At 49.2% G+C, this 19,494-nt stretch overlaps 1 protein-coding gene across 1 annotated transcript in view; it reads right to left on the reverse strand.

Annotated features, from left to right (window-relative positions):
- CHD1 (chromodomain helicase DNA binding protein 1) overlaps positions 1-19,494 on the reverse strand; it is a 1,592,763-nt gene that overhangs the window by 553,097 nt on the left and 1,020,172 nt on the right. Inside the window, exon 26 of the mRNA XM_078675438.1 lies at positions 14,242-14,372. Coding sequence (XP_078531564.1) covers positions 14,242-14,372 — 131 coding nt within the window. The remainder of the gene's footprint in view (positions 1-14,241; positions 14,373-19,494) is intronic.

Here is a 19,494-nt window from a genome sequence, read left to right on the forward strand (position 1 = left end):
ACTTTCCTGGGCTCTGAGCTGAATGGCGGGAGCGAGACCAGCTGTTGCCGATTACTCAGATAAGATATCAGCCAGTCTCTTGCCCCCTCTGTGACCCCACACTCCTCTAGTCTCCTGATAAGGGTCTGATGGCAAACAGTGTCGAACGCGGCCGACATGTCGAGCAGCACTAGAAAGGCTGCACGACCACTGTCGACACGCGACCGGAGATTGTCCAATACTGTTACAAGGGCAGCCTCCGTCCCGTGCCCGGGGCGGAAGCCTAACTGTGCCTCGTCAAACCAGCCGATGTTCTCCAGGAAAGCTGAGAGCGAGCGGGTCACCCATTTTTCCATGATCTTAATAGGAAATGGGAGCAGAGAGATTGGCCTATAGTTAGAAAGGCAAACAGGGTCCAGCGTTGGCTTCTTGAGCAGCGGTGACACTACTGCTAGCTTCCAGCACTCAGGGACCGAAGCCAACTCCAAAGACTGGAGGCAGATGGAATGCAGGGGCTGAAAGAGTTCTGCATGAAAGGCCTTCCAGAACTTAGGAGGTAGTGGGTCGAGCGGAGAGCCCGAGGCAACCGTATGTGCCAAGCTGCAGAAAACCAAAAAGGAGGGGACTGGAAACAGTCTTAATTGGGGTCGACTGGAGAAGGACTCCGGAGCTCCCAAATGAAGAACTGGGTCGCTCGGCTGGGGTCGACTGGGTGGTCCATCCGGAGCTCCCAGACTAGGGCCAGGCCTGCCCGTCTGGGGTCGACTGGGCGGACCAGCCGGAGCTCCCAAGCCAAGGATACCCTGTGTGAGAGCTGCGACCGTCGGCTGGGGTCGACTGGGTGACCCGTTCGGAGCTCCCGAGCCAGGGCAAAGCCCTGCTGGCCGGGGTCGACTGAGCGGGCTAGCCGGAGCTCCCAAACCGAGGGCAGCGGGCAGAGGGTTTTTTAAGCCCTCTAAGATCTTTGCAGTCTTCTCCTCGAAAGTACCCGCCAGGGAATCGCACAGGGCTTGCGACGCCACGATCGTGTTGGCTACACACACTGGGTGAGACAAGTCCCTGACAATTTTGAACAGGGCTTGAGATTTATTAGGCGCCTTATTCAAGGTGGATTCCAGAAAGGCCGCCTTTGCCAACTTAATCTGCGCCTTGTAGCCCTGCAGTGCGAGCCTGAACGCTGCCTTATCCAATACTGAGTACTGCTTCCTCCAAGCTCTCTCCGCACGTTTACAGCCCAGCTTTAGCTGTCGTAGCTCTTCCGTGTACCAGGGAAAGGCACGATTCACTCTCCCTCGAGACCTACGAACGGGCACCAGCTCATCTAACGAGTCAGTGATAGACCGACACAAGGAGAGGTAGCTTTCCTCCACCGAGTTGCTCAGACAGAAATTGTCTGGTAGTAGGGTAGGCAGTGGAGACCAAGGTCTACCCAGTTTCGATAATCCTACCCCTGCAGCTTCAGAAGAATAAACCCCTATGCCGAGGGAGAAGGCCACCAATGCATGGTCGGTCCAACATTGGCGTAGAATACCATTGACCGCTACTAATTGAGCATCAGCGAAAATCAGGTCCAAGACGTGACCTCCCCTGTGAGTAGCGGCGCCAACCAGTTGCTGCAGCTGAATATCAGCAAAAGCCTGGCAAAGTGTCGTGAACGCTCCATCCAGTGGACCGCCCTGCCATAAGTTAAAATCCCCCAAGACCAACAACATGGAATGAGTATTCGATAAGTCGTAAATCAAATCAAGAAAGTCTGATAGCGAGGGGGCGGAGCCGGGAGGGCGATAGCATAACACACCAGCAAGGAGTGTTCTCTCCAGGTCTTTAATGGAGAATCCCATTAGTTCGAAGCCCGAGATCTCACTGATTTTAAGCTGGGAAAGGCCCAGCGACTCTCTAAAGATGATGCCAATTCCACCACCTCTGTGCTTCAGACGTGGGGTATGAATAATTTTAAAACCTGGAGGGCAGGCCAGTCCCAGTTCAACTAGGCAGTCCTCCCGGGTCCAGGTCTCTGTTAAAAACAACAAATCCAGCCCTGAGGATTCAATCAGGAAGGCAATCTCTAAATGATGCTTGCAGAGCGACCGGACATTAAGAAGTCCGCAAGACAGAGTATGAAACAGGCCCGAGGCAGTACCCCTCCGCATCAAGGGCGTCTGAGGTGGTCTTAATTCCAGTAAGGCAGCCCGAGAGTATACTAGGCGGGGAAGGTGCGGCGAGCCAAGAGGAGCGGCCCTATGCGCGCCCGTTACGCGAACGGGCGCAAACGGGGTTATCTCTGGCGCACCTCCGGCGCGCCTACGTCGCGCCCGCTGCGCGTAACCGCTGCGCGCTTGGGCCACCATACTTTTATGGTATTGGACCGAGCGGAAGTCCGCCTCCTGCGTCCCTTGACCTCCTCAAGATGGCGCCTGAAGTGCTCCCAAGCTTCACCCCCACCCAAGATGGCGGTCGGACCCGGTAAGCTGTCTATATCCCGCCAAATGCGGGTGTAACCGAGTTAAGGTGCAGGTGAGCCTAACCAGATTCCCCGGCCTACGGAGCCGACACTAGGTGAGCAGCGCGGTATTAACGAGCTCTTAGCAGCTCTAAGCGCGATGAACAGCGCGAGTAATTTAAAACAGCACAAAGTAAAAAAAAGGATTTGCAGCAGCAAAGAGCGCGCAGGCCAATAGTTCTGACCAGTCCAGTGCACTCGGTGGCTTAAGTAAGCTCACCAGGTGCGGAAGTCCGCCTCCTGCGTCCCTTGACCTCCTCAAGATGGCGCCTGAAGTGCTCCCAAGCTTCACCCCCACCCAAGATGGCGGTCGGACCCGGTAAGCTGTCTATATCCCGCCAAATGCGGGTGTAACAGAGTTAAGGTGCAGGTGAGCCTAACCAGATTCCCCGGCCTACGGAGCCGACACTAGGTGAGCAGCGCGGTATTAACGAGCTCTTAGCAGCTCTAAGCGCGATGAACAGCGCGAGTAATTTAAAACAGCACAAAGTTAAAAAAATTATTTGCAGCAGCAAAGAGCGCACAGGCCAATAGTTCTGACCAGTCCAGTGCACTCGGTGGCTTAAGTAAGCTCACCAGGTGCGGAAGTCCGCCTCCTGCGTCCCTTGACCTCCTCAAGATGGCGCCTGAAGTGCTCCCAAGCTTCACCCCCACCCAAGATGGCGGTCGGACCCGGTAAGCTGTCTATATCCCGCCAAATGCGGGTGTAACCGAGTTAAGGTGCAGGTGAGCCTAACCAGATTCCCCGGCCTACGGAGCCGACACTAGGTGAGCAGCGCGGTATTAACGAGCTCTTAGCAGCTCTAAGCGCGATGAACAGCGCGAGTAATGTAAAACAGCACAAAGTTAAAAAAATTATTTGCAGCAGCAAAGAGCGCGCAGGCCAATTGGCGCAGGCCAATTTTTGATTGCCGGGGTCCTCGCACATGGGCGGGACTATTCACTAGATTATGACTCTACACAGAGATCCCCTACTACAGAAAATTAGTACTGTATCCTAGAGGTGCCTCTCCGGGGAGGATGGTGGGTTGCATGTGAATCTATAAAAGATACCAATACTTGATAACTGTGGTTACAGGTAAGTAACTTTTTTCTTATCCAGCATTGGGGTATCTTCCATAGATTCACATACCTCAATCAGAATAGTAAGCAATTCCCAACACTGCAGGTTCGCTCCATTGCGGCAGTGCATCCTCGCGGCTAGGGCACAGCCGCTAAACAATCCAAGAAACCAGGTTGCCCTTGGTGAGGAGCGTACCTGCAGTGTTGGGAGAACCCGGTGCTGCATTTGGAACCGTAAATTTCAGCACCGTGTGTTGTACTAGAACAGAAGATTTGGCTTTCCTATCTGACATTTACCCACTGGGGAAGATAAAGACATTATTTTTCATACACAGCAGCGCCCACAAGGGTTTAATTACATAAGTTTGGACTGCTAGTACCAAATTGCAACAGCGTATAAGTCATAGAAGGCGGGTGATCCTGCCGATGTGGGCGTGACTGTTGGTCATTAAAAAGCAGGTGTTCCACACTTCTAGTTGCTGCGTATTGTTTGTTAAGGCTTGTAAACAAGGATTTGTCTCCGAAACGCGTAAAGCCTGCTGATTGATAAAATGCCAGATTAGAGAATGCAATTTTGCTGTAGACCCCACTGCACGAAGTATGTTACTCCGTGGGACGTAGTTTATCAAAGAAAAATGTTTATTCCATAAACGATCATCTAGACGCGTTTCGGCAGATGGATCCGCCTTGCTCACTACATGACATCAGTGATGTCACGAGTGATGTTACTGACCATATCATGAGTTATGTAATATGTGACATCTGCAGTGCATTGCATGCACGCGAGTTATAGTTAGCTGAACTAACTATAACGGGGGAATTTCTATGGTTTTGTACGAGTGAAATGTCCAACTAACTATAACGCCCCTGGATCCTATGGTTTTTTCATTGAATTTCTAAGGTTTTTTAAATGCTAATTTCTAACTATAACGTGCCTGAAACCTATGTTTTTTTCAGTGAATTTCAAAGGTTTTTTAAATGCTAGTTTCTAACTATGCCTACAGAGGTAGGACATATGAAGAAAGAAGAAAAAACGCACCAAAAGAAGAAAAAGAAATGCAGAAAGCAGCAACAGAAGTCCACAAAGACAAAGAAAAGTGCAGGAAGAAGCAAGACGTGCAGAAAGCACCAACAGAGGAGCAGAAAGAGGCCTTGTTGCAAAATCAATCTGTGCAGACAACTTTTTTAGACTGGTACTGGTGGTAACTGACTGACTAACCAGGCCTAGGGCCAGTGCTACGGTAAAAGACACTTGGAATACAGTGAAAACACCTACGTACACTAGGGAACACTATGCGTTGGGGTACCCCTATGATTAGCATGACCTCCTCTGTAAGGCCCTAGTACATAATAGGGTAGGGGGATTAAAACTACCTCTAAAAACGCCCTACGGGCGCATTTGCACAGTGGTGAAGGGAGGAGGGGCCTGAGGTGACGTGTGCAAACACGCCCTGTGGCAGTTTAAAGTTGGGAGATAAAGTCCCCTTGAATCCTGCCGTCCCTGGGGTCCAACTAGCCAACCATGTACCTCCAGTAAGCACCACAGAGCTGCGTTGCGGAGAGGTGTAAAAAAGGACCTAGACCACCTCTTTGCAACACAGCGGCACTTACTGGAAGCACCTGGTGGGCTAGTTGGCCCCCAGGGGCCCTCAGGATTTAAAGGGAATTCATTTCCCAACTTTAAACGTGCCATGTCACATCAGGCCCTGCACCCTCCCTTCACCACTGTGCAAACACGCCCGGTGGCACGTTTTAAGTTGGGGGATTAAGTTCCCTGGGGTTCCTAAAAGCCCACCAGGTACCTCCAGAAAGCGCCACAGAGCTGCATTGCAGAGAGGTGTAAAAGGGGCGTGGACTGGACCACCTTTCTGCAACGCAGCCCTGTGGCGCTCACTGGAGGTACCTGTTGGGCTAGTTGGCCCCCAGGGCTCCCCAGTATTGAAGGGGAATCAATTCCCCCTTGTAAGGGGCAGGGCCTGGACCATCTCTCTGCAAAGCAGGCCTCTGGCGCTTTTTTGAGGTACCTGATGGGGTAGTCGGCCCCCAGGGGCCCTCAGGATTGAAGGGGAATTACTTCCCCAACTTAAAGAGGGCCACAGGGCATTTTTGCAAACATGTCACCTCAGGCCAAGCTCCCTCCCTTCACCACTGTGGAAACGTGCCCTGTGGCGCGCTTTAATTAGGGGAATTAAGTCCCCTTGAATCCTGAGGGTCCCTGGGGTCCAACTAGCCCATCTGGTACCTCCAGAAAGCGCAACAGAGCTGTGTTGCAGAGAGGTGTAAAAAGGGGAGTGGCCTGGACCACCTCTTTGCAACGCAGGCCTCTGGCGCTTTTTGGAGGTACCTGATGGGCTAGTTGGCCCCCAGGGGCCCTCAGGATTGAAGGGGAATTAATTACCCAACTTATAACGCGCCACATCACATCAGGACCCACCCCCTCCCTTCACCACAGTGCAAACACGCCCCGTGGCACGTTTTAAGTTGGGGGATTAAGTCCCCTTAAATCCTGAGGGTCCCTGGGGTCCAACTAGCCCACCAAGCACCTCCAGTAAGCGCCACAGAGCTGCGTTGCAGAGAGGTGTAAAAAGGGGCGTGGACTGGACCACCTTTTTGCAACGCAGCCCTGTGGTGCTTACTGGAGATACCTGGTGGGCTAGTTGGCCCTGAGGGATCCCCAGTATTGAAGGGAAATCAATTCCCCCTTGTAAAACGCACCACAGGGTGCATTTGCAGAGTGCTGCTGTAAGGGGGCGGGGCATCTGGCACAATCCCATTTTTTTTTCTTTTAGAAGGGGATGGATGTGTGGTCTCCCATCTTTTTATCTTTTTTGACCCCATCCCCAAGGGCCTTACCCATATATATATTTTTTTTGTTTTAAATTAAACAGGAAGGGGGACGCGTGGCCACCCCTCCCGTGGCCAGTTCCAGCCCCGGGGACCCCATCCCCCGGGGCATGGCCACAAATTTGTTCTTATGGAGGGGGGCTGTGTGGCCCCCCTCCTGAGGCTTTTTTTGGCCCTGGGGAACCCATCCCCCAGGAGCCGGCCTTTATTTATTTTTCTAAAAAAAATAATTGAGGAGGGTGGCCGTGTGGCCCCCCTCCCGGGCCACTTCTAGCCCAGGGGATCCCATCCACCGGGGCTGGCCCTCTCCGCTGGGGACCGTGGAGGGAGCCCAAATGCCCCCACAGTCCCTGCCTGCTCCCAGCGTCCTGTGCCAGCTCCCAGCGTCCTGCAGGAGCCGGCATTGCTTTTCCACATGGGGAGCTGCTGACATGCAGCACCCCGTGTGGAAAAGCAATCTGGTTTGCATTTTGGAAGAGAGAGCAGGTTTACTGCTCTCTCTTTCAAAATCCAAACCCAGTTTCCTATGACAGGGTGGGAGCCGCACGGATCCCGCCCTGTCATAGCAAACTGCAGTGTCTCGGGTGTGGCCACCCCGGGACACTGCAGGAGCCTGCCCTGGGTGTTGGCGCATCCAGGAAGGGGGGGGGCCCTCCCAACATCTACACAGCCCCGGGGTGGTGAATAATTAGTGCCCTGGGGAGGTGGCGGTCCCTGAGGCTTGGGAGGGGGCTCGAGCCTCCCCCACACAGGTTGTTTGTTTAAAAAAAATAGAAGCCTCGGGGGTGGCTGTCCCCGGGGCTGAGGGGAGCCATGTGCCCCCACAAATATTTAAAAAAATTCCTGGGGTGGAGGTCCCCGGGGCTTTGGGGGGCCTTGGAGGCCCCCCATTGATTAAAAAAGAAGCCCCGGGGGTGGCGGTCCCCGGGGCTGCGTGACCCCCGCAACTCAATTATCTGGCCCCGGGGAGGTGGCGGTACCCGGGGCAGTGTGGGGGGGTTTAGGACCCCCCACACTTTTTATTCTCTGCCCCCGGGACCTGGCCCACCCGGGGCTAAGTAGTAACGAAGCATGGGAGACTCCGCTTAATTTTTTTATTTTCTCGGGCGGATCCTCCGCGGATTTTGCTGATTTGTTTTTTTAAGAAAAAGCTTTTATTGGCCCTGGGGGTCCTTGTGGGACCCCCTGAGCAGGCCTAGGGGGTCAGGGTGTTTCTACCCTGCCCCTTTTCTTGTTTTGCGCGTTTCTTTTTCCCTTTACTTGTGCCTTGGTTCTACCGAGGCACAAGACGGCTGCCAACACTTCCTGATTAAAGTGTTGACAGCCAATTAGAATACAGCTCGTGATCGGCAGGGTGCGCGGATCCTCCGTGTCTCTACATATCGATATTTTTATTTTCTCAGCAACTACTGAACGGATTTACACCATTTAAGAAAAAGAGTTCTTTCTGAGACAAGGGCTACCTTCATGCCAAGTTTGGTGTAATTTCGTTAAGCAGTTTGAGCTGTAGCAGTGTCTAAAGTTTGCTATGGGGAATGCATTTTTTTACCTTTTTTTTTATTTCTCAGGAACTACTGAAAGGATTGACACCATTCAACAACAAGCATTTGCAATGCAATAGGTCTCTCGTTAGGAAAGTTTGAGCTATTGGCATTGCAAATGACACATTTTTTATTTATGTGTTGATTTTGGAAAAAAAACATTAATAGGATTGTCATTTACAATGCCAATAGCTTAAACTTTCGCAAATGTGACACCTATTGCATTTGTAATGCAATATGTGTTGTCAGTGAGTGAGAATGAGTGGGAGAGTCAGTTAGTGAGTGAGAGAGAGTGGGAGAGTCAGTCAGTGAGAGTCAGTGAGTGAGAGAGAGTGGGTGAGTTGGTCAGTGAGAGTCTGGACAGTGAGTGAGTCAGTAAGAGGGAGAGTCAGTTAGTGAGTGAGAGAGAGTGGGTGAGTCAGTCAGTCAGTGAGAGTCTGGACAGTGAGTGAGTGAGTGGGAGAGTCAGTCAGTGAGTGAGAGAGAGTGGGCGAGTCGGTCAGTGAGAGTCTGTTAGCGACAGTGAATTGAGAGTGGGAGAGTCAGTTAGTGAGAGAGTGAGAGTGGCAGAGTGAGAGTAAATGAGAGTGAGAGAGTCAGTGTGAGTGAGAGTTAGTGTGAGTGAGAGTTAGTGTGCGTGAGAGTTAGTGTGAGTGAGTTAGTGTGAGTGGGTTAGTGTGAGTGAGAGTTCGTGTGAATGAGAGTTCGTGTGAATGAGAGTTCGTGTGAATGAGAGTTCGTGTGAGTGAGAGTTCGTGTGAGTGAGAGTTCGTGTGAGTGAGAGTTCGTGTGAGTGAGAGTTCGTGTGAGTGAGAGTTCGTGTGAGTGAGAGTTCGTGTGAGTGAGAGTTCGTGTGAGTGAGAGTTCGTGTGAGTGAGAGTTCGTGTGAGTGAGAGTTCGTGTGAGTGAGAGTTCGTGTGAATGAGAGTTCGTGTGAATGAGAGTTTGTGTGAATGAGAGTTTGTGTGAATGAGAGTTCGTGTGAATGAGAGTTCGTGTGAATGAGAGTTCGTGTGAATGACAGTTAGTGTGAGTGAGAGTTAGTGTGAGTGAGAGTGAGAGTTAGCGTGAGTGAGAGTTAGTGTGAGTGAGAGTTAGTGTGAGTGAGAGTTAGTGTGAGTGAGAGTTAGTCTGAGTGAGAGTTAGTCTGAGTGAGAGTTAGTCTGAGTGAGAGTTAGTCTGAGTGAGAGTCTGTGAGAGTGTCAGTAAGTGTGAGAGTGTCAGTGAGTGTGAGAGAGTGAGAGTCTGTGAGAGTGATAGTCAGTGAGAGTGAGTCAACCATTAATGCAAGGCATTTGCAGGTAGGGTGAGTACTTTAAAGCTCAACTTTCATTGTGACAATGGTTCGAATAGTCTGCCATTGCCACCGGGTGTTGTACTCATGTCAACATAATCCTGCATCAAATGGCGCTGGCGTTCAGGGATATTTGTGCAGTTTTAAACGTCCTAAAAGCAGTGCTTAGAAGGAGTGTGCACTTTTTTTATTTTTTTTATTTGCAGTTTTAAAGATCATTAAAGCAGTGCTTCCAAAGGGGGTGTGCGATAAAAAAAATGTTTGCAGACTTCTTGTATTAACTTTAAGGTGTGTAGGTTCCAACATTAGTGCTAGGAGTGCGCAGTGTGCGCGTACCAAACTACTATTCAAGAAATAAATATACTTAATATCCTCCTGTGATTGTTAGCTTGGGTGGTTGGAGGGCTGAGCACATACTTATAACTCTGTTAAAGATCATTAAACCAGTGCTTACAAAGGGTGTGAGCGATAATAAAAAAGTTTGCACACTTCTTGTATTACATACATATGTAGAATGCTTTCATAATATAATTTCGATTGCAAAGTCACCAAATAATAACTTTTGAAAGCTGAAAGAGGAGCACACCGACATTATGCCAAGAACAGCCTCAAAGTGTGTCTGTTAAAACGTACAACGCGAAACTAACAGTAAAAAGCTCATGTTTTCTACCCACGCCTTGTATCAAAAGGGTCACAACAGAGCGTGGCAGATGTTTGTTCGGAACTAGAAATAGAGTTTGGAGAACAGCTGCGCGAGACCTAATCCTCCTCGTCCAAAAGATGGCTGGGAGGCAGCGGAGACATTATTGGTGTCCTGAATTGAGGTTGTGCAGATTGCTGAAATGGTGTTGATGGACCTGCGTAATAAACTGGATTTTTCATCGACGACAGAGAAACTCTTGTCATCGACGGGGCCGTAGATTGGAAACCAGTAATAGTCGACGATACCGTCACAGCCAGTGGGATTGTCATTGGAACATCTTCAGTCGACGAAGGTGTCGTCGATGGTAGCATTGTCTTTGTTGACGGTGGTGTCAACGATGTCATCAGCTTTCCCAACGTTGACGTCATCGTCGATGTCTTCGTTGTCGACAGCTTCGCAGACTGGCTCGGCGATGATGTGTTCTTGACTCTCCTCGACGGTGCAGTCGTCGACTACAAAGGTAGCGTCAACGGCATAGAACCTCTAGAACTCGCCGATGTGGTAAACGCCGCCGACGATCGCGACGACGAGAGTGTCATAGTAGTCGTTGTTGCAGTGGAAACAGGCGTCGGCGGTGAACCTGAGCCCAATGAAGACTTGTGGCCAGTTTTACCTTTAGAATGGCTAGAAGACTCTGGCCTTTCCTCTGATGTTCCTGGAGTCTGAGGGGATCCAATCTCTGAGAAGACCTTGGGCTGCTTCTCCTTTTTAAGAGATTCCTTGGCCACATGAGAGGCTTTAGATTGTTTCTTCCACTCTTCAAGCTGACCCTCAGGCGACTTGGGCCTCTTGTGCGACATAGAGAATGTGTTGCTCTCAACATCAGAAGAAGTAGACTGCTTCTTTTTGGGCCAAAGTAGAAGCCTTCCTTCTCTATCCCTCAAGGCCTTAGTTGAGAAGGTGCGGCAATTCATGCGTTGCTTTGTCTCATGGCTGGGATAGAGGCTCTAAATAATCCTTTTTTATCAGACATTCTTATTAAAGAAATCTAAAATAGACTTATCTGAGAATTAGTAGAAAAACTGAGCAGAGCTCAGGAAGACTCCCTTACATAACTAAGTGAGGCGAAAATCTGAGGGACTCAGCCTCTCTTGGGAAGGTTCTAGAGGGTGCTTGGTGCTGATTGGCTGAGTAATAGGCTATAGAGTACATGGTTGCTACCATAATAGCCTATGAAAAGGTACTTTTAGTTCTTACTACTTTTATGTACCGTGGGACTCCCACTACGACGACGGGGAATGATTCAGGCATGTGAATCTATGAAAGATATCACAATACTGGATATGTGTGCCTCTAGTGGTGTGATACCAAAACCGTTCAAGGTAAAAACAAACAGTTGCCTAGTCAGTCAATCAATAATAACTTTATTCGGATTCATGTTTGTAGAAACCATAAAAGTACATACAGTGGAATTGCTACATTTTATACAATAAAAAGATGAACAAATTCATTAAAAAGCAGCTAGGAAAACACTTTTCAGTTTTAAGAATAAAAATATAAAATATAAATGTAAAACACCAGGATTTAATTATAAATTCTTTCTATGTCGAATACAGAATTTAAAAATGCTTGCAACATTTAGGGCTAAGTAGGCTGTATCAAGAAGTTGGAGGGCCAATAAGGCCGGGCGGCATTGACGTAATCCCCATTTTTTTTAGAAGAAGAATTATATAAATCTTTCTAGGCTCTGTGTAAAATTTACAAAAAATAACCATATGAATGGTAGATTGAGAAGAGACGCCATCACAAGGACATGGAACAGGAAATAGTGACCAATCATTTACATTTGGAAATGTCACTTGCCGATAAATAGTATTTTGCTTGAATCTGGTTAACAAGAATTTATCGTAGGTGGTTAGATTCCAAGTCAAATAAGGCTCTATCAGTACGGTGGATTGAATCATAAGAGCGTGCTGAACCGAAGATTTACTAGATTCTGTCGTCAGGCGGATTTCCGCTAGATGGGCTAAGCACGCATTTTTCAAAGTTTTCCTAGGAAGTGTAAGCATTTGTAAAGGGTTATGATATAATTTTTCTAGGCCCATGTCAGAGGGACCGCTTTATATATCTCAACAAGCCGATCTTACTATGATTTTCTAGTGCCAGAGAGTCCTTCACAATGCTTTGAGTGAATACAAGTTTATCGGAGGTCCATAAATGGTGCCATAGGAGTATGGGCTCAGCCCTTATAATATCAGTAATGTAAGACAAGCCCAGCTCTAAGTGGGTTCCATATGTAGAAGAGCCCTGGGGAACAGCTAATAAAAACCTTAGAAAACGGTTTTCTATTTTTTGAATAGATTCTACCTGGGCATAGCCCCATACTCCTGCACCGTATATAGCGGTGGTAATGCTTTTGGCCTTATAAATATGTATCAACTCTTCAGGTGGTCTCTTTCCCACCCTCTATGTAAACTTTACCAAAGCCATAGTTGACTTTAAAAACTGCTGTTTTCTTGCCTCTACAGCCTTTTTCCATGTACCCTTCTCGTCTATTACCACTCCGAGATATGGATATGTCGGGGAATTATCTATGTTATTATTATCAAGTCGGATACCCAGACCTTTCCTGCTTTTTCGGCCGCAATTCATTATAAAAGTTTTCTTTGCATTCATTTTTAAGTCTAAACCTGACATAAATGAGTTATAACGGGCCAGTGAACGTTGAAGTTCAATAGGAGTTCGGGCAATGATTACCGCATCATCCGCGTAGAGGAGAGCGGGGATTGGACGATGTTGAATTAAAGGTAGGTCCTTGGCCCCCTTCAGCATAGCCTGTTCTAGACCATTTGAATACAAAGTGAAGAGGAAGGGGGCCAGCACACAACCTTGTCTGACTCCCCGCTCCACTCTAAACAGTGCCGTAAGCTCTCCACTCGTGCCAAATCTGACCCTTGCCGTAGCGTTTGAATACATCTCCCTCTATTTGAAAACAGTTGATATGACCTCAGAGGGACTCCATTCACACATGTCACGGTGTAGAAATTTGAGGTATGGTAGTATCGTGTAGGAGTGTTGTTTGCGCAGCTCTCACTTCACTGGCTCAAGGTTGAATTGTGCTATTACAGTTACAATGTTTACAGCCGTTTAACACACTGTTCACCATTACACAGCTATTTTAAATTTACTTTGCTACTACCAGCTTGACGATGGGACATGATTCAAACCTGCAAATCTATGGAAGTTCCAATGTAGGAGAATTTGCAACAAAAAGCGTATCCATTAGAAGTCTAGATTAATTTCCAGCTTCCCCATATGCTGTGTAATTATTAGCAGTGTTGCTGGCGTGTGTATGAGCAAAAGATACACTTTTGTTACAAAATGTGGCACAGATCTATACTAAAGAATACACAGCCTAGATATTTTCTACTGCTGAAAACTGGTTAGAGTGATGGTTTCATGACTCGTTACAGGTGCTCGCACTCCCACTCTCATTCATCTGTGGCGCTCTGCATTACTGCCTACCATTTGCACAGGGTGCTGGGTGAAATGACTCATTCTGCCCAGGTTTCTGGCTGTTACATGAATGATGCCCAGTTGTTATCCTTACATCATCAGCACAGCCAACTTTATCATCAAGGTGGCAATCCAAAATGGTGAAAGAATGCCCTGTGTGATTGGCAGGCTACAGCAAGAGTTGAAGATCTACAGGCGGATTCGAAAGTCTACTGCAGGATTTGAGGATTGTAGTCTGTAAAAGCCACATACATGACATGGCCAGGTGCTCAGGTGCCTGACTTTCCTCCATGTTAATAAGGGAAAAGCCTCCGCTTGGGCTCCGCTCTTCACCTTTATTTTTCTGCTTTGGTGCAGCTCTTCATCTGTGTTCTGGCTCCCCGTTCATGAATATATTCAAACCAGATGTCAAGACCATTCCGTTTGCAGTGCTTCTTGAAATTCCTTCTGCAGTATTACCTCGACTTTCTTTGCATTTTGGAATTTTTCAACCTCTCCCAGCGCTCTCTTCAGAGAACTCTGATTAGTAATAGCTATTATTAAATATAATATATTACTTGTTTGGATTGAATACTGTCCCCTGCACCGACATACTGGGATTCTGTTTTGCCCTAAAATATGTGCTGCAATTACGGCCTTTTAGGCCTCTGCAGAGAGTTATGCAGATCCTGTGCAAATCTTAGTTGTATAACAGACGCGGAGAGACTAGTGGGTTCTACATTACTCTTGCATCAACCTTTGGATCAACAGGTTAGTGGTGACTTGAGTCTGACAGACGAACACAGCTTGGATACTTGATGATTTAGTCAACTCACAAACATTTGAACAATTGATGTGTGTAAAATATTATTCAGTGACATACCTGCTCTTTCTTGTCCAGAAGAACTGTCTTTCAGTGCTTTAATACAACCACTGTGAACTAACTCTCCTAGACGTCGGAGATCAGTCTCCGATTTATCAACCAATTCAGAATCTCTAGCAATAGCATCTAATCTGTAAACAAAATACAAATTGTGTCACAAAATATATATTTTTTCATAATTTGTCAATAGGTGGAGTAAAAATGCAAAATATCAGAATCAAAAAAGTTATTAAAACATTTTCACCAGCATACATATCCACTTAACTAACTTTGGGGCACAAGTACAGCAGAAAAAAGACTTACATACATAGCCTTTTGAATATGGATCATCATTTACTGTTGTGGAATATTTAGGGGCTTTGCACCGGAGAGAACATTGGGCTGGACTATAACATATCCTATGAGACATTGCAGCATGCAGTGTGATTATAAACAGTATTGGCCTCAACACAGAAACTTTTACAGAGTAGTCTAAACAATATTGCCATATACTGATTGGGTTTGCTGAACTTTACAGTGAGTGAAACTCAGATATTGTTGAAGGAAGGACAATGTCACAGTCTTTGAAATCTTTAGAAGTTGTGGCAGAATTGGTAATTTCTGGAAGAGGAGACTGCAGATCTGAGTAGGCTCCAAAACATGTACTCATCATTATAAAGAGTATTACTCTTTATAAACACTATTTGTAACAAATGCTTGGATTCTACCCCAGTGATGTGTGTATCAATTGAAAATAAACTACTACTTTTTATTCCATTCAAACAAAAGTGCATGTAGAACCATCCCCTTGACCAGACTTTCATGTTATGTCTATCACATCTGTGACATAATTAAATTGTGACAGACATTGCTGCCCCTGGAGATAAAGTCTGCAACAAGGAACAATGGGACCCGTGTTTTTGAAGATTAGTGGTAAGTAATTAGGTGTAAGAAAGTGCCCTCTTTTTGCATTTGCTCCCACTTTCTGCTAAACTGCTGAAGTACGTTAACTGACTGTGCTCTGGGATCCAGCCAAACAGGTACCTATGACCTATGTTCTTTCCCTAAAACTGCATTGAAAACAAAACCCAACTGGCACTCTCTGGCTACAGGTCAGCCCCTTGTAAATGGTACCACAGGTACCAAGGGCTCTGTGGACAAGGAAGGCCTCTAAGGGCTGTAGCACTTATTGTGCCACCCTTAGAGGCCCTGTACCTATACCCACACACTGCCTTTGCACGCTGCATGTTTTGGTGCAGAACAAAGTGAATAGTCAACATGGCACACATCCCTGATCAGCCACCCCTCTAGCGGGGTGCACTATACCAGTGGTGATTGTACAGGTGCATGAGCCCTGTACCCCTACAGTGTAAGTCGATTCTTAGACACTGTAAGTGCAGTAATGCAATTAAGAGTATATGGTGATGGGCGTGTGTCATTACGAACTCCACAGTACCATAATGCCTTTACTGAAAACTTGGAAGTTTGGTATCAAACTTCTCGGCACATTAAACCCACACTGAGGCTGGTGTAGGATCTACTGAAAAATGCACACAGAGGGCATCTAAGAAATGTCTCCTGAAAAACGACCTAACACTAGTGTCCAGGCTGAATGGCTGCTCACCAGGTGCCACCACCAGACATGTTTCTGGACCCTTGGGTTGAGAGCCTGCTGCTCTCGGGGGTCTGAACCAATGCACATCCTGGGATGAGGTGCCAAGCTCCCCCAGGATGGGCAGGGTCCACAAAGCTTCAAAGGCTTGCCAGCTGTGTGAGCTTCTCCAGGCCTTTTGCTGCTTCCAGCAACAGGCCCCCACCGGTTCTGACCCCCACTATGGGCAGGAAGGATGGACGAGTCCTGAGAACTACCTTGTCTGGATAGACAGACAGGAAAGGAGGTTTAGATGAAAGAGCATGGAGCTTGCTCACTCTTCTGGCAGATGTGATGGCAACCAGGAATGCAGTCTGAAGAGTTAAAAGCCTTAAAGGACAGTTATGAAGCGGCTCAAAGGGAGCACCCATTAAATAGGGTAAGACTAGATGAACAAGTTACTTACCTTCGGTAACGATATATCTGTAAGAAACAGTAGTTAGTATTAGATTCCTTACCTTAGAATATCCCCAGGCGTCAGTCTGGATCCGGAAACTTTTGCGTAGCAGTACCCCTGCGCGTCGGTAGGCGTCGTCTGCAGGCGTCCCCTGCGGCTCCGCGTCGTCGGCGTCGTGCGCCGTGATGACGTCGCTGGAGTATATAGACGCCGCCTCCGCGCGCTGACGTCAGTTCTTTGCACACAGCTTTTCCGCGCCAGAACACGCAGAGCCATGTGAGAACCAACACTGGTGCCATTTGAAAACTAGGGCCCTGAAAGGGATGTCCTTAACCCTAGGTATCAGTTCGCAGAACGGGGAGGATGGGAGGGGCGGTAAGGAATCTAATACTAACTACTGTTTCTTACAGATATATCGTTACCGAAGGTAAGTAACTTGTTCATCTGAAAGAAACAGGTTAGTATTAGATTCCTTACCTTAGAATAGATACCCCAGCAATACCAACCCCGGTGGTGGGTCTGCGAACCAATACAACCTACACCAGAAAGTCCTGGAGGACCGAACGGCCAAAGAAGCCATCCCTCCGGACTTGACTGTCCAGGCAGTAGTGCCTCGCAAAGGTGTGCAGCGAGGCCCACGTGGCCGCCTGGCAAATGTCCTGCAAAGGGACTCCCCGGCCCAGGGCAGTAGTAGCCGCCGTGGCCCGAGTGGAATGGGCCCTCAGCCCAACAGGAGGCTCCTTCCGAGCCAAAGAGTAGCATGCTTTGATGCACAGGACGACCCACCGAGAGATGGTCCGTTTCTGTACCGCCCTTCCCTTCTTCTCACCCACGTAGCCAACAAACAGTTGGTCATCCACCCGGAACTGGCGTGTGCGATCCATATAGAATGAAAGCGCACGTTTTGGGTCCAGACGATGGAGCCGCTCTTCATCCTTTGAGGGATGCGGAGGCGGGAAGAAGGAGGGCAAGGTGATGGACTGCCCAATGTGAAAAGCAGAGACTACCTTGGGCAGGAAAGAAGATCTAGTCCGAAGAACCACCTTATCAGGATGAACAGACAAGAAAGGAGGTTGAATAGAAAGAGCCTGGAGCTCACTCACTCTCCTGGCAGAGGTGATGGCTACCAGGAAGGCCGTCTTTAAGGTGAGAAGACGGAGAGGACAGGAATGAAGGGGCTCAAAGGGAGCGCACATCAGGAAAGTCAAAACCAGGTTCAAGTCCCACTGAGGCATCACGAACGGAGTTGGAGGATACATGTGCGTGATGCCCTTCAAGAATCTTAACACAATAGGGGACTTGAACAAAGATGGCTGATCAGGTAGCCTCAAGAAGGCGGAAAGGGCAGAAAGATAGCCCTTGATAGTGCCCAGAGCAGAGCCCTGCTGGGCAAGGGAAAGGAGGAAGAGGAGAACCTCAGACAGAGGGGCAGAAAGGGGATCCACAGCCTTTGCTGTGCACCATGCCACAAATCTGTTCCACCGGCAGGCGTATACCGACTTTGTGGAGGGACGCCTGGCTGCCAGAATGACATCACAGACTTCAGGAGGCAAGTCAAATGGCCTCAACTGCCGCCGCTCAATCTCCACGCATGGAGGTGGAGACTGGACAGGTTCGGGTGGAGGACCGTCCCCTGCTGCTGCGACAGAAGGTCCTCCTGAAGGGGCAGGCGGATCGAGGGACCGACTGTCATGCTGAGTAGCTCGGGATACCAGTACCTTCGAGCCCAGTCCGGAGCCACAAGGATAACTTGGGCCCGGTCGCGCCTGATCTTCTTCAGCACTCTGGGCAGAAGTGGTATAGGCGGAAAGGCGTACAACAGACCGCAACTCCACTCGCGCCGAAAGGCGTCGCCGAGCGAGTGCCGTCTTGGAAACTCCAACGCGCAGAACTGATGACATTGCGCGTTCTGTTCTGTGGCGAATAGATCTAACCAAGGCTCTCCCCATTGCTGAAAGAGGCCTCTCGCCACATCCGAGTTCAGACGCCATTCGTGATCCACCGAGCACCGACGGCTGAGTTCGTCCGCCCTGGCGTTCAGAGAACCTGCCAGGTGTTGAACCGTCAGAGTCACGCCCTGACGTTCCAGCCATTGCCAGAGGCGCAGAGCCTCCCGGCAAAGGGTCCACGACCCCACACCGCCCTGTTTGTTGCAGTACCACATGGCGGTGGTGTTGTCCGTGAACACCTGCACCACACTCCCGTTGACAAAGGGGAGGAATGCCTTCAGTGCCAGGCGAATCGCCCGCAGCTCCAACATGTTGATATGGAGCCGGGATTCCGCCGGAGACCAGAGGTCTCTGATCTCCGCCTCTCCCAAGTGGCCACCCCAGCCTTGGAGGGACGCGTCCGTCACAACCACGTGCTCCGGTTGGGGAAGGGAGAGGGATCTGCCCCTGACCCAATCGCGGTCCGTAAGCCACCACTGCAACTGTCTCGCAGTGCCCTCCGAGATCAGGACATGGTCGGATAGGTTGCCCTGATGCTGGGCCCACTGAAACTTCAGGTCCCACTGCAGAGCCCGCATCCGCCACCTGGCGTGATGCACCAGAAGGATGCAGGAGGCCATCAGCCCCAGAAGCCGCAGCGTCAACCTGACCGAAACCCGGGAAAACGGCTGAAAGATGGGAATCAGAGCCTGAATATCCCGGACCCGCCGTTCCGGAGGATAAACCCGAAACTGCGCCGAGTCGAGAACCGCTCCGATGAAAAGGAGCTTTTGAGAGGGACACAGGTGTGATTTCGGCACATTGATGGAGAACCCCAGCTCGTGCAGGAGGTCTGCCGTCATCTGAAGGTGGTGGACGACTGTCTGGGGCGAGCCCGCCTTCAACAGCCAGTCGTCGAGGTAGGGGAAGACTGAAACCCCTAACCGGCGCAGATGAGCTGCGACCACCGCCATCACTTTCGTGAACACCCGTGGGGCGCTGGTAAGGCCGAAAGGGAGCACGATAAACTGAAAGTGCTCGTGGCCTACCGTGAACCGCAGGTAACGCCGGTGGGCCGGCAGGACGGGGATGTGAAAATACGCATCCTGCAAGTCCAACGCTACCATCCAGTCTTGTGGGTCTAGAGCAGCCAAAACCTGAGCCAAAGTCAACATCTTGAACTTCTCCTTCCGGAGGAAGCCGTTGACGTTCCGTAGATCCAAGATAGGACGCAGGCCTCCCTTGTCCTTCTTGGGTACCAGAAAGTAGTGGGAGTAGCAACCACACCCTACTTCTGG

The sequence above is a fragment of the Lissotriton helveticus genome, chromosome 2_1 (genome assembly GCF_964261635.1).
Source record: "Lissotriton helveticus chromosome 2_1, aLisHel1.1, whole genome shotgun sequence".
Classification (NCBI taxonomy): domain Eukaryota; kingdom Metazoa; phylum Chordata; class Amphibia; order Caudata; family Salamandridae; genus Lissotriton; species Lissotriton helveticus.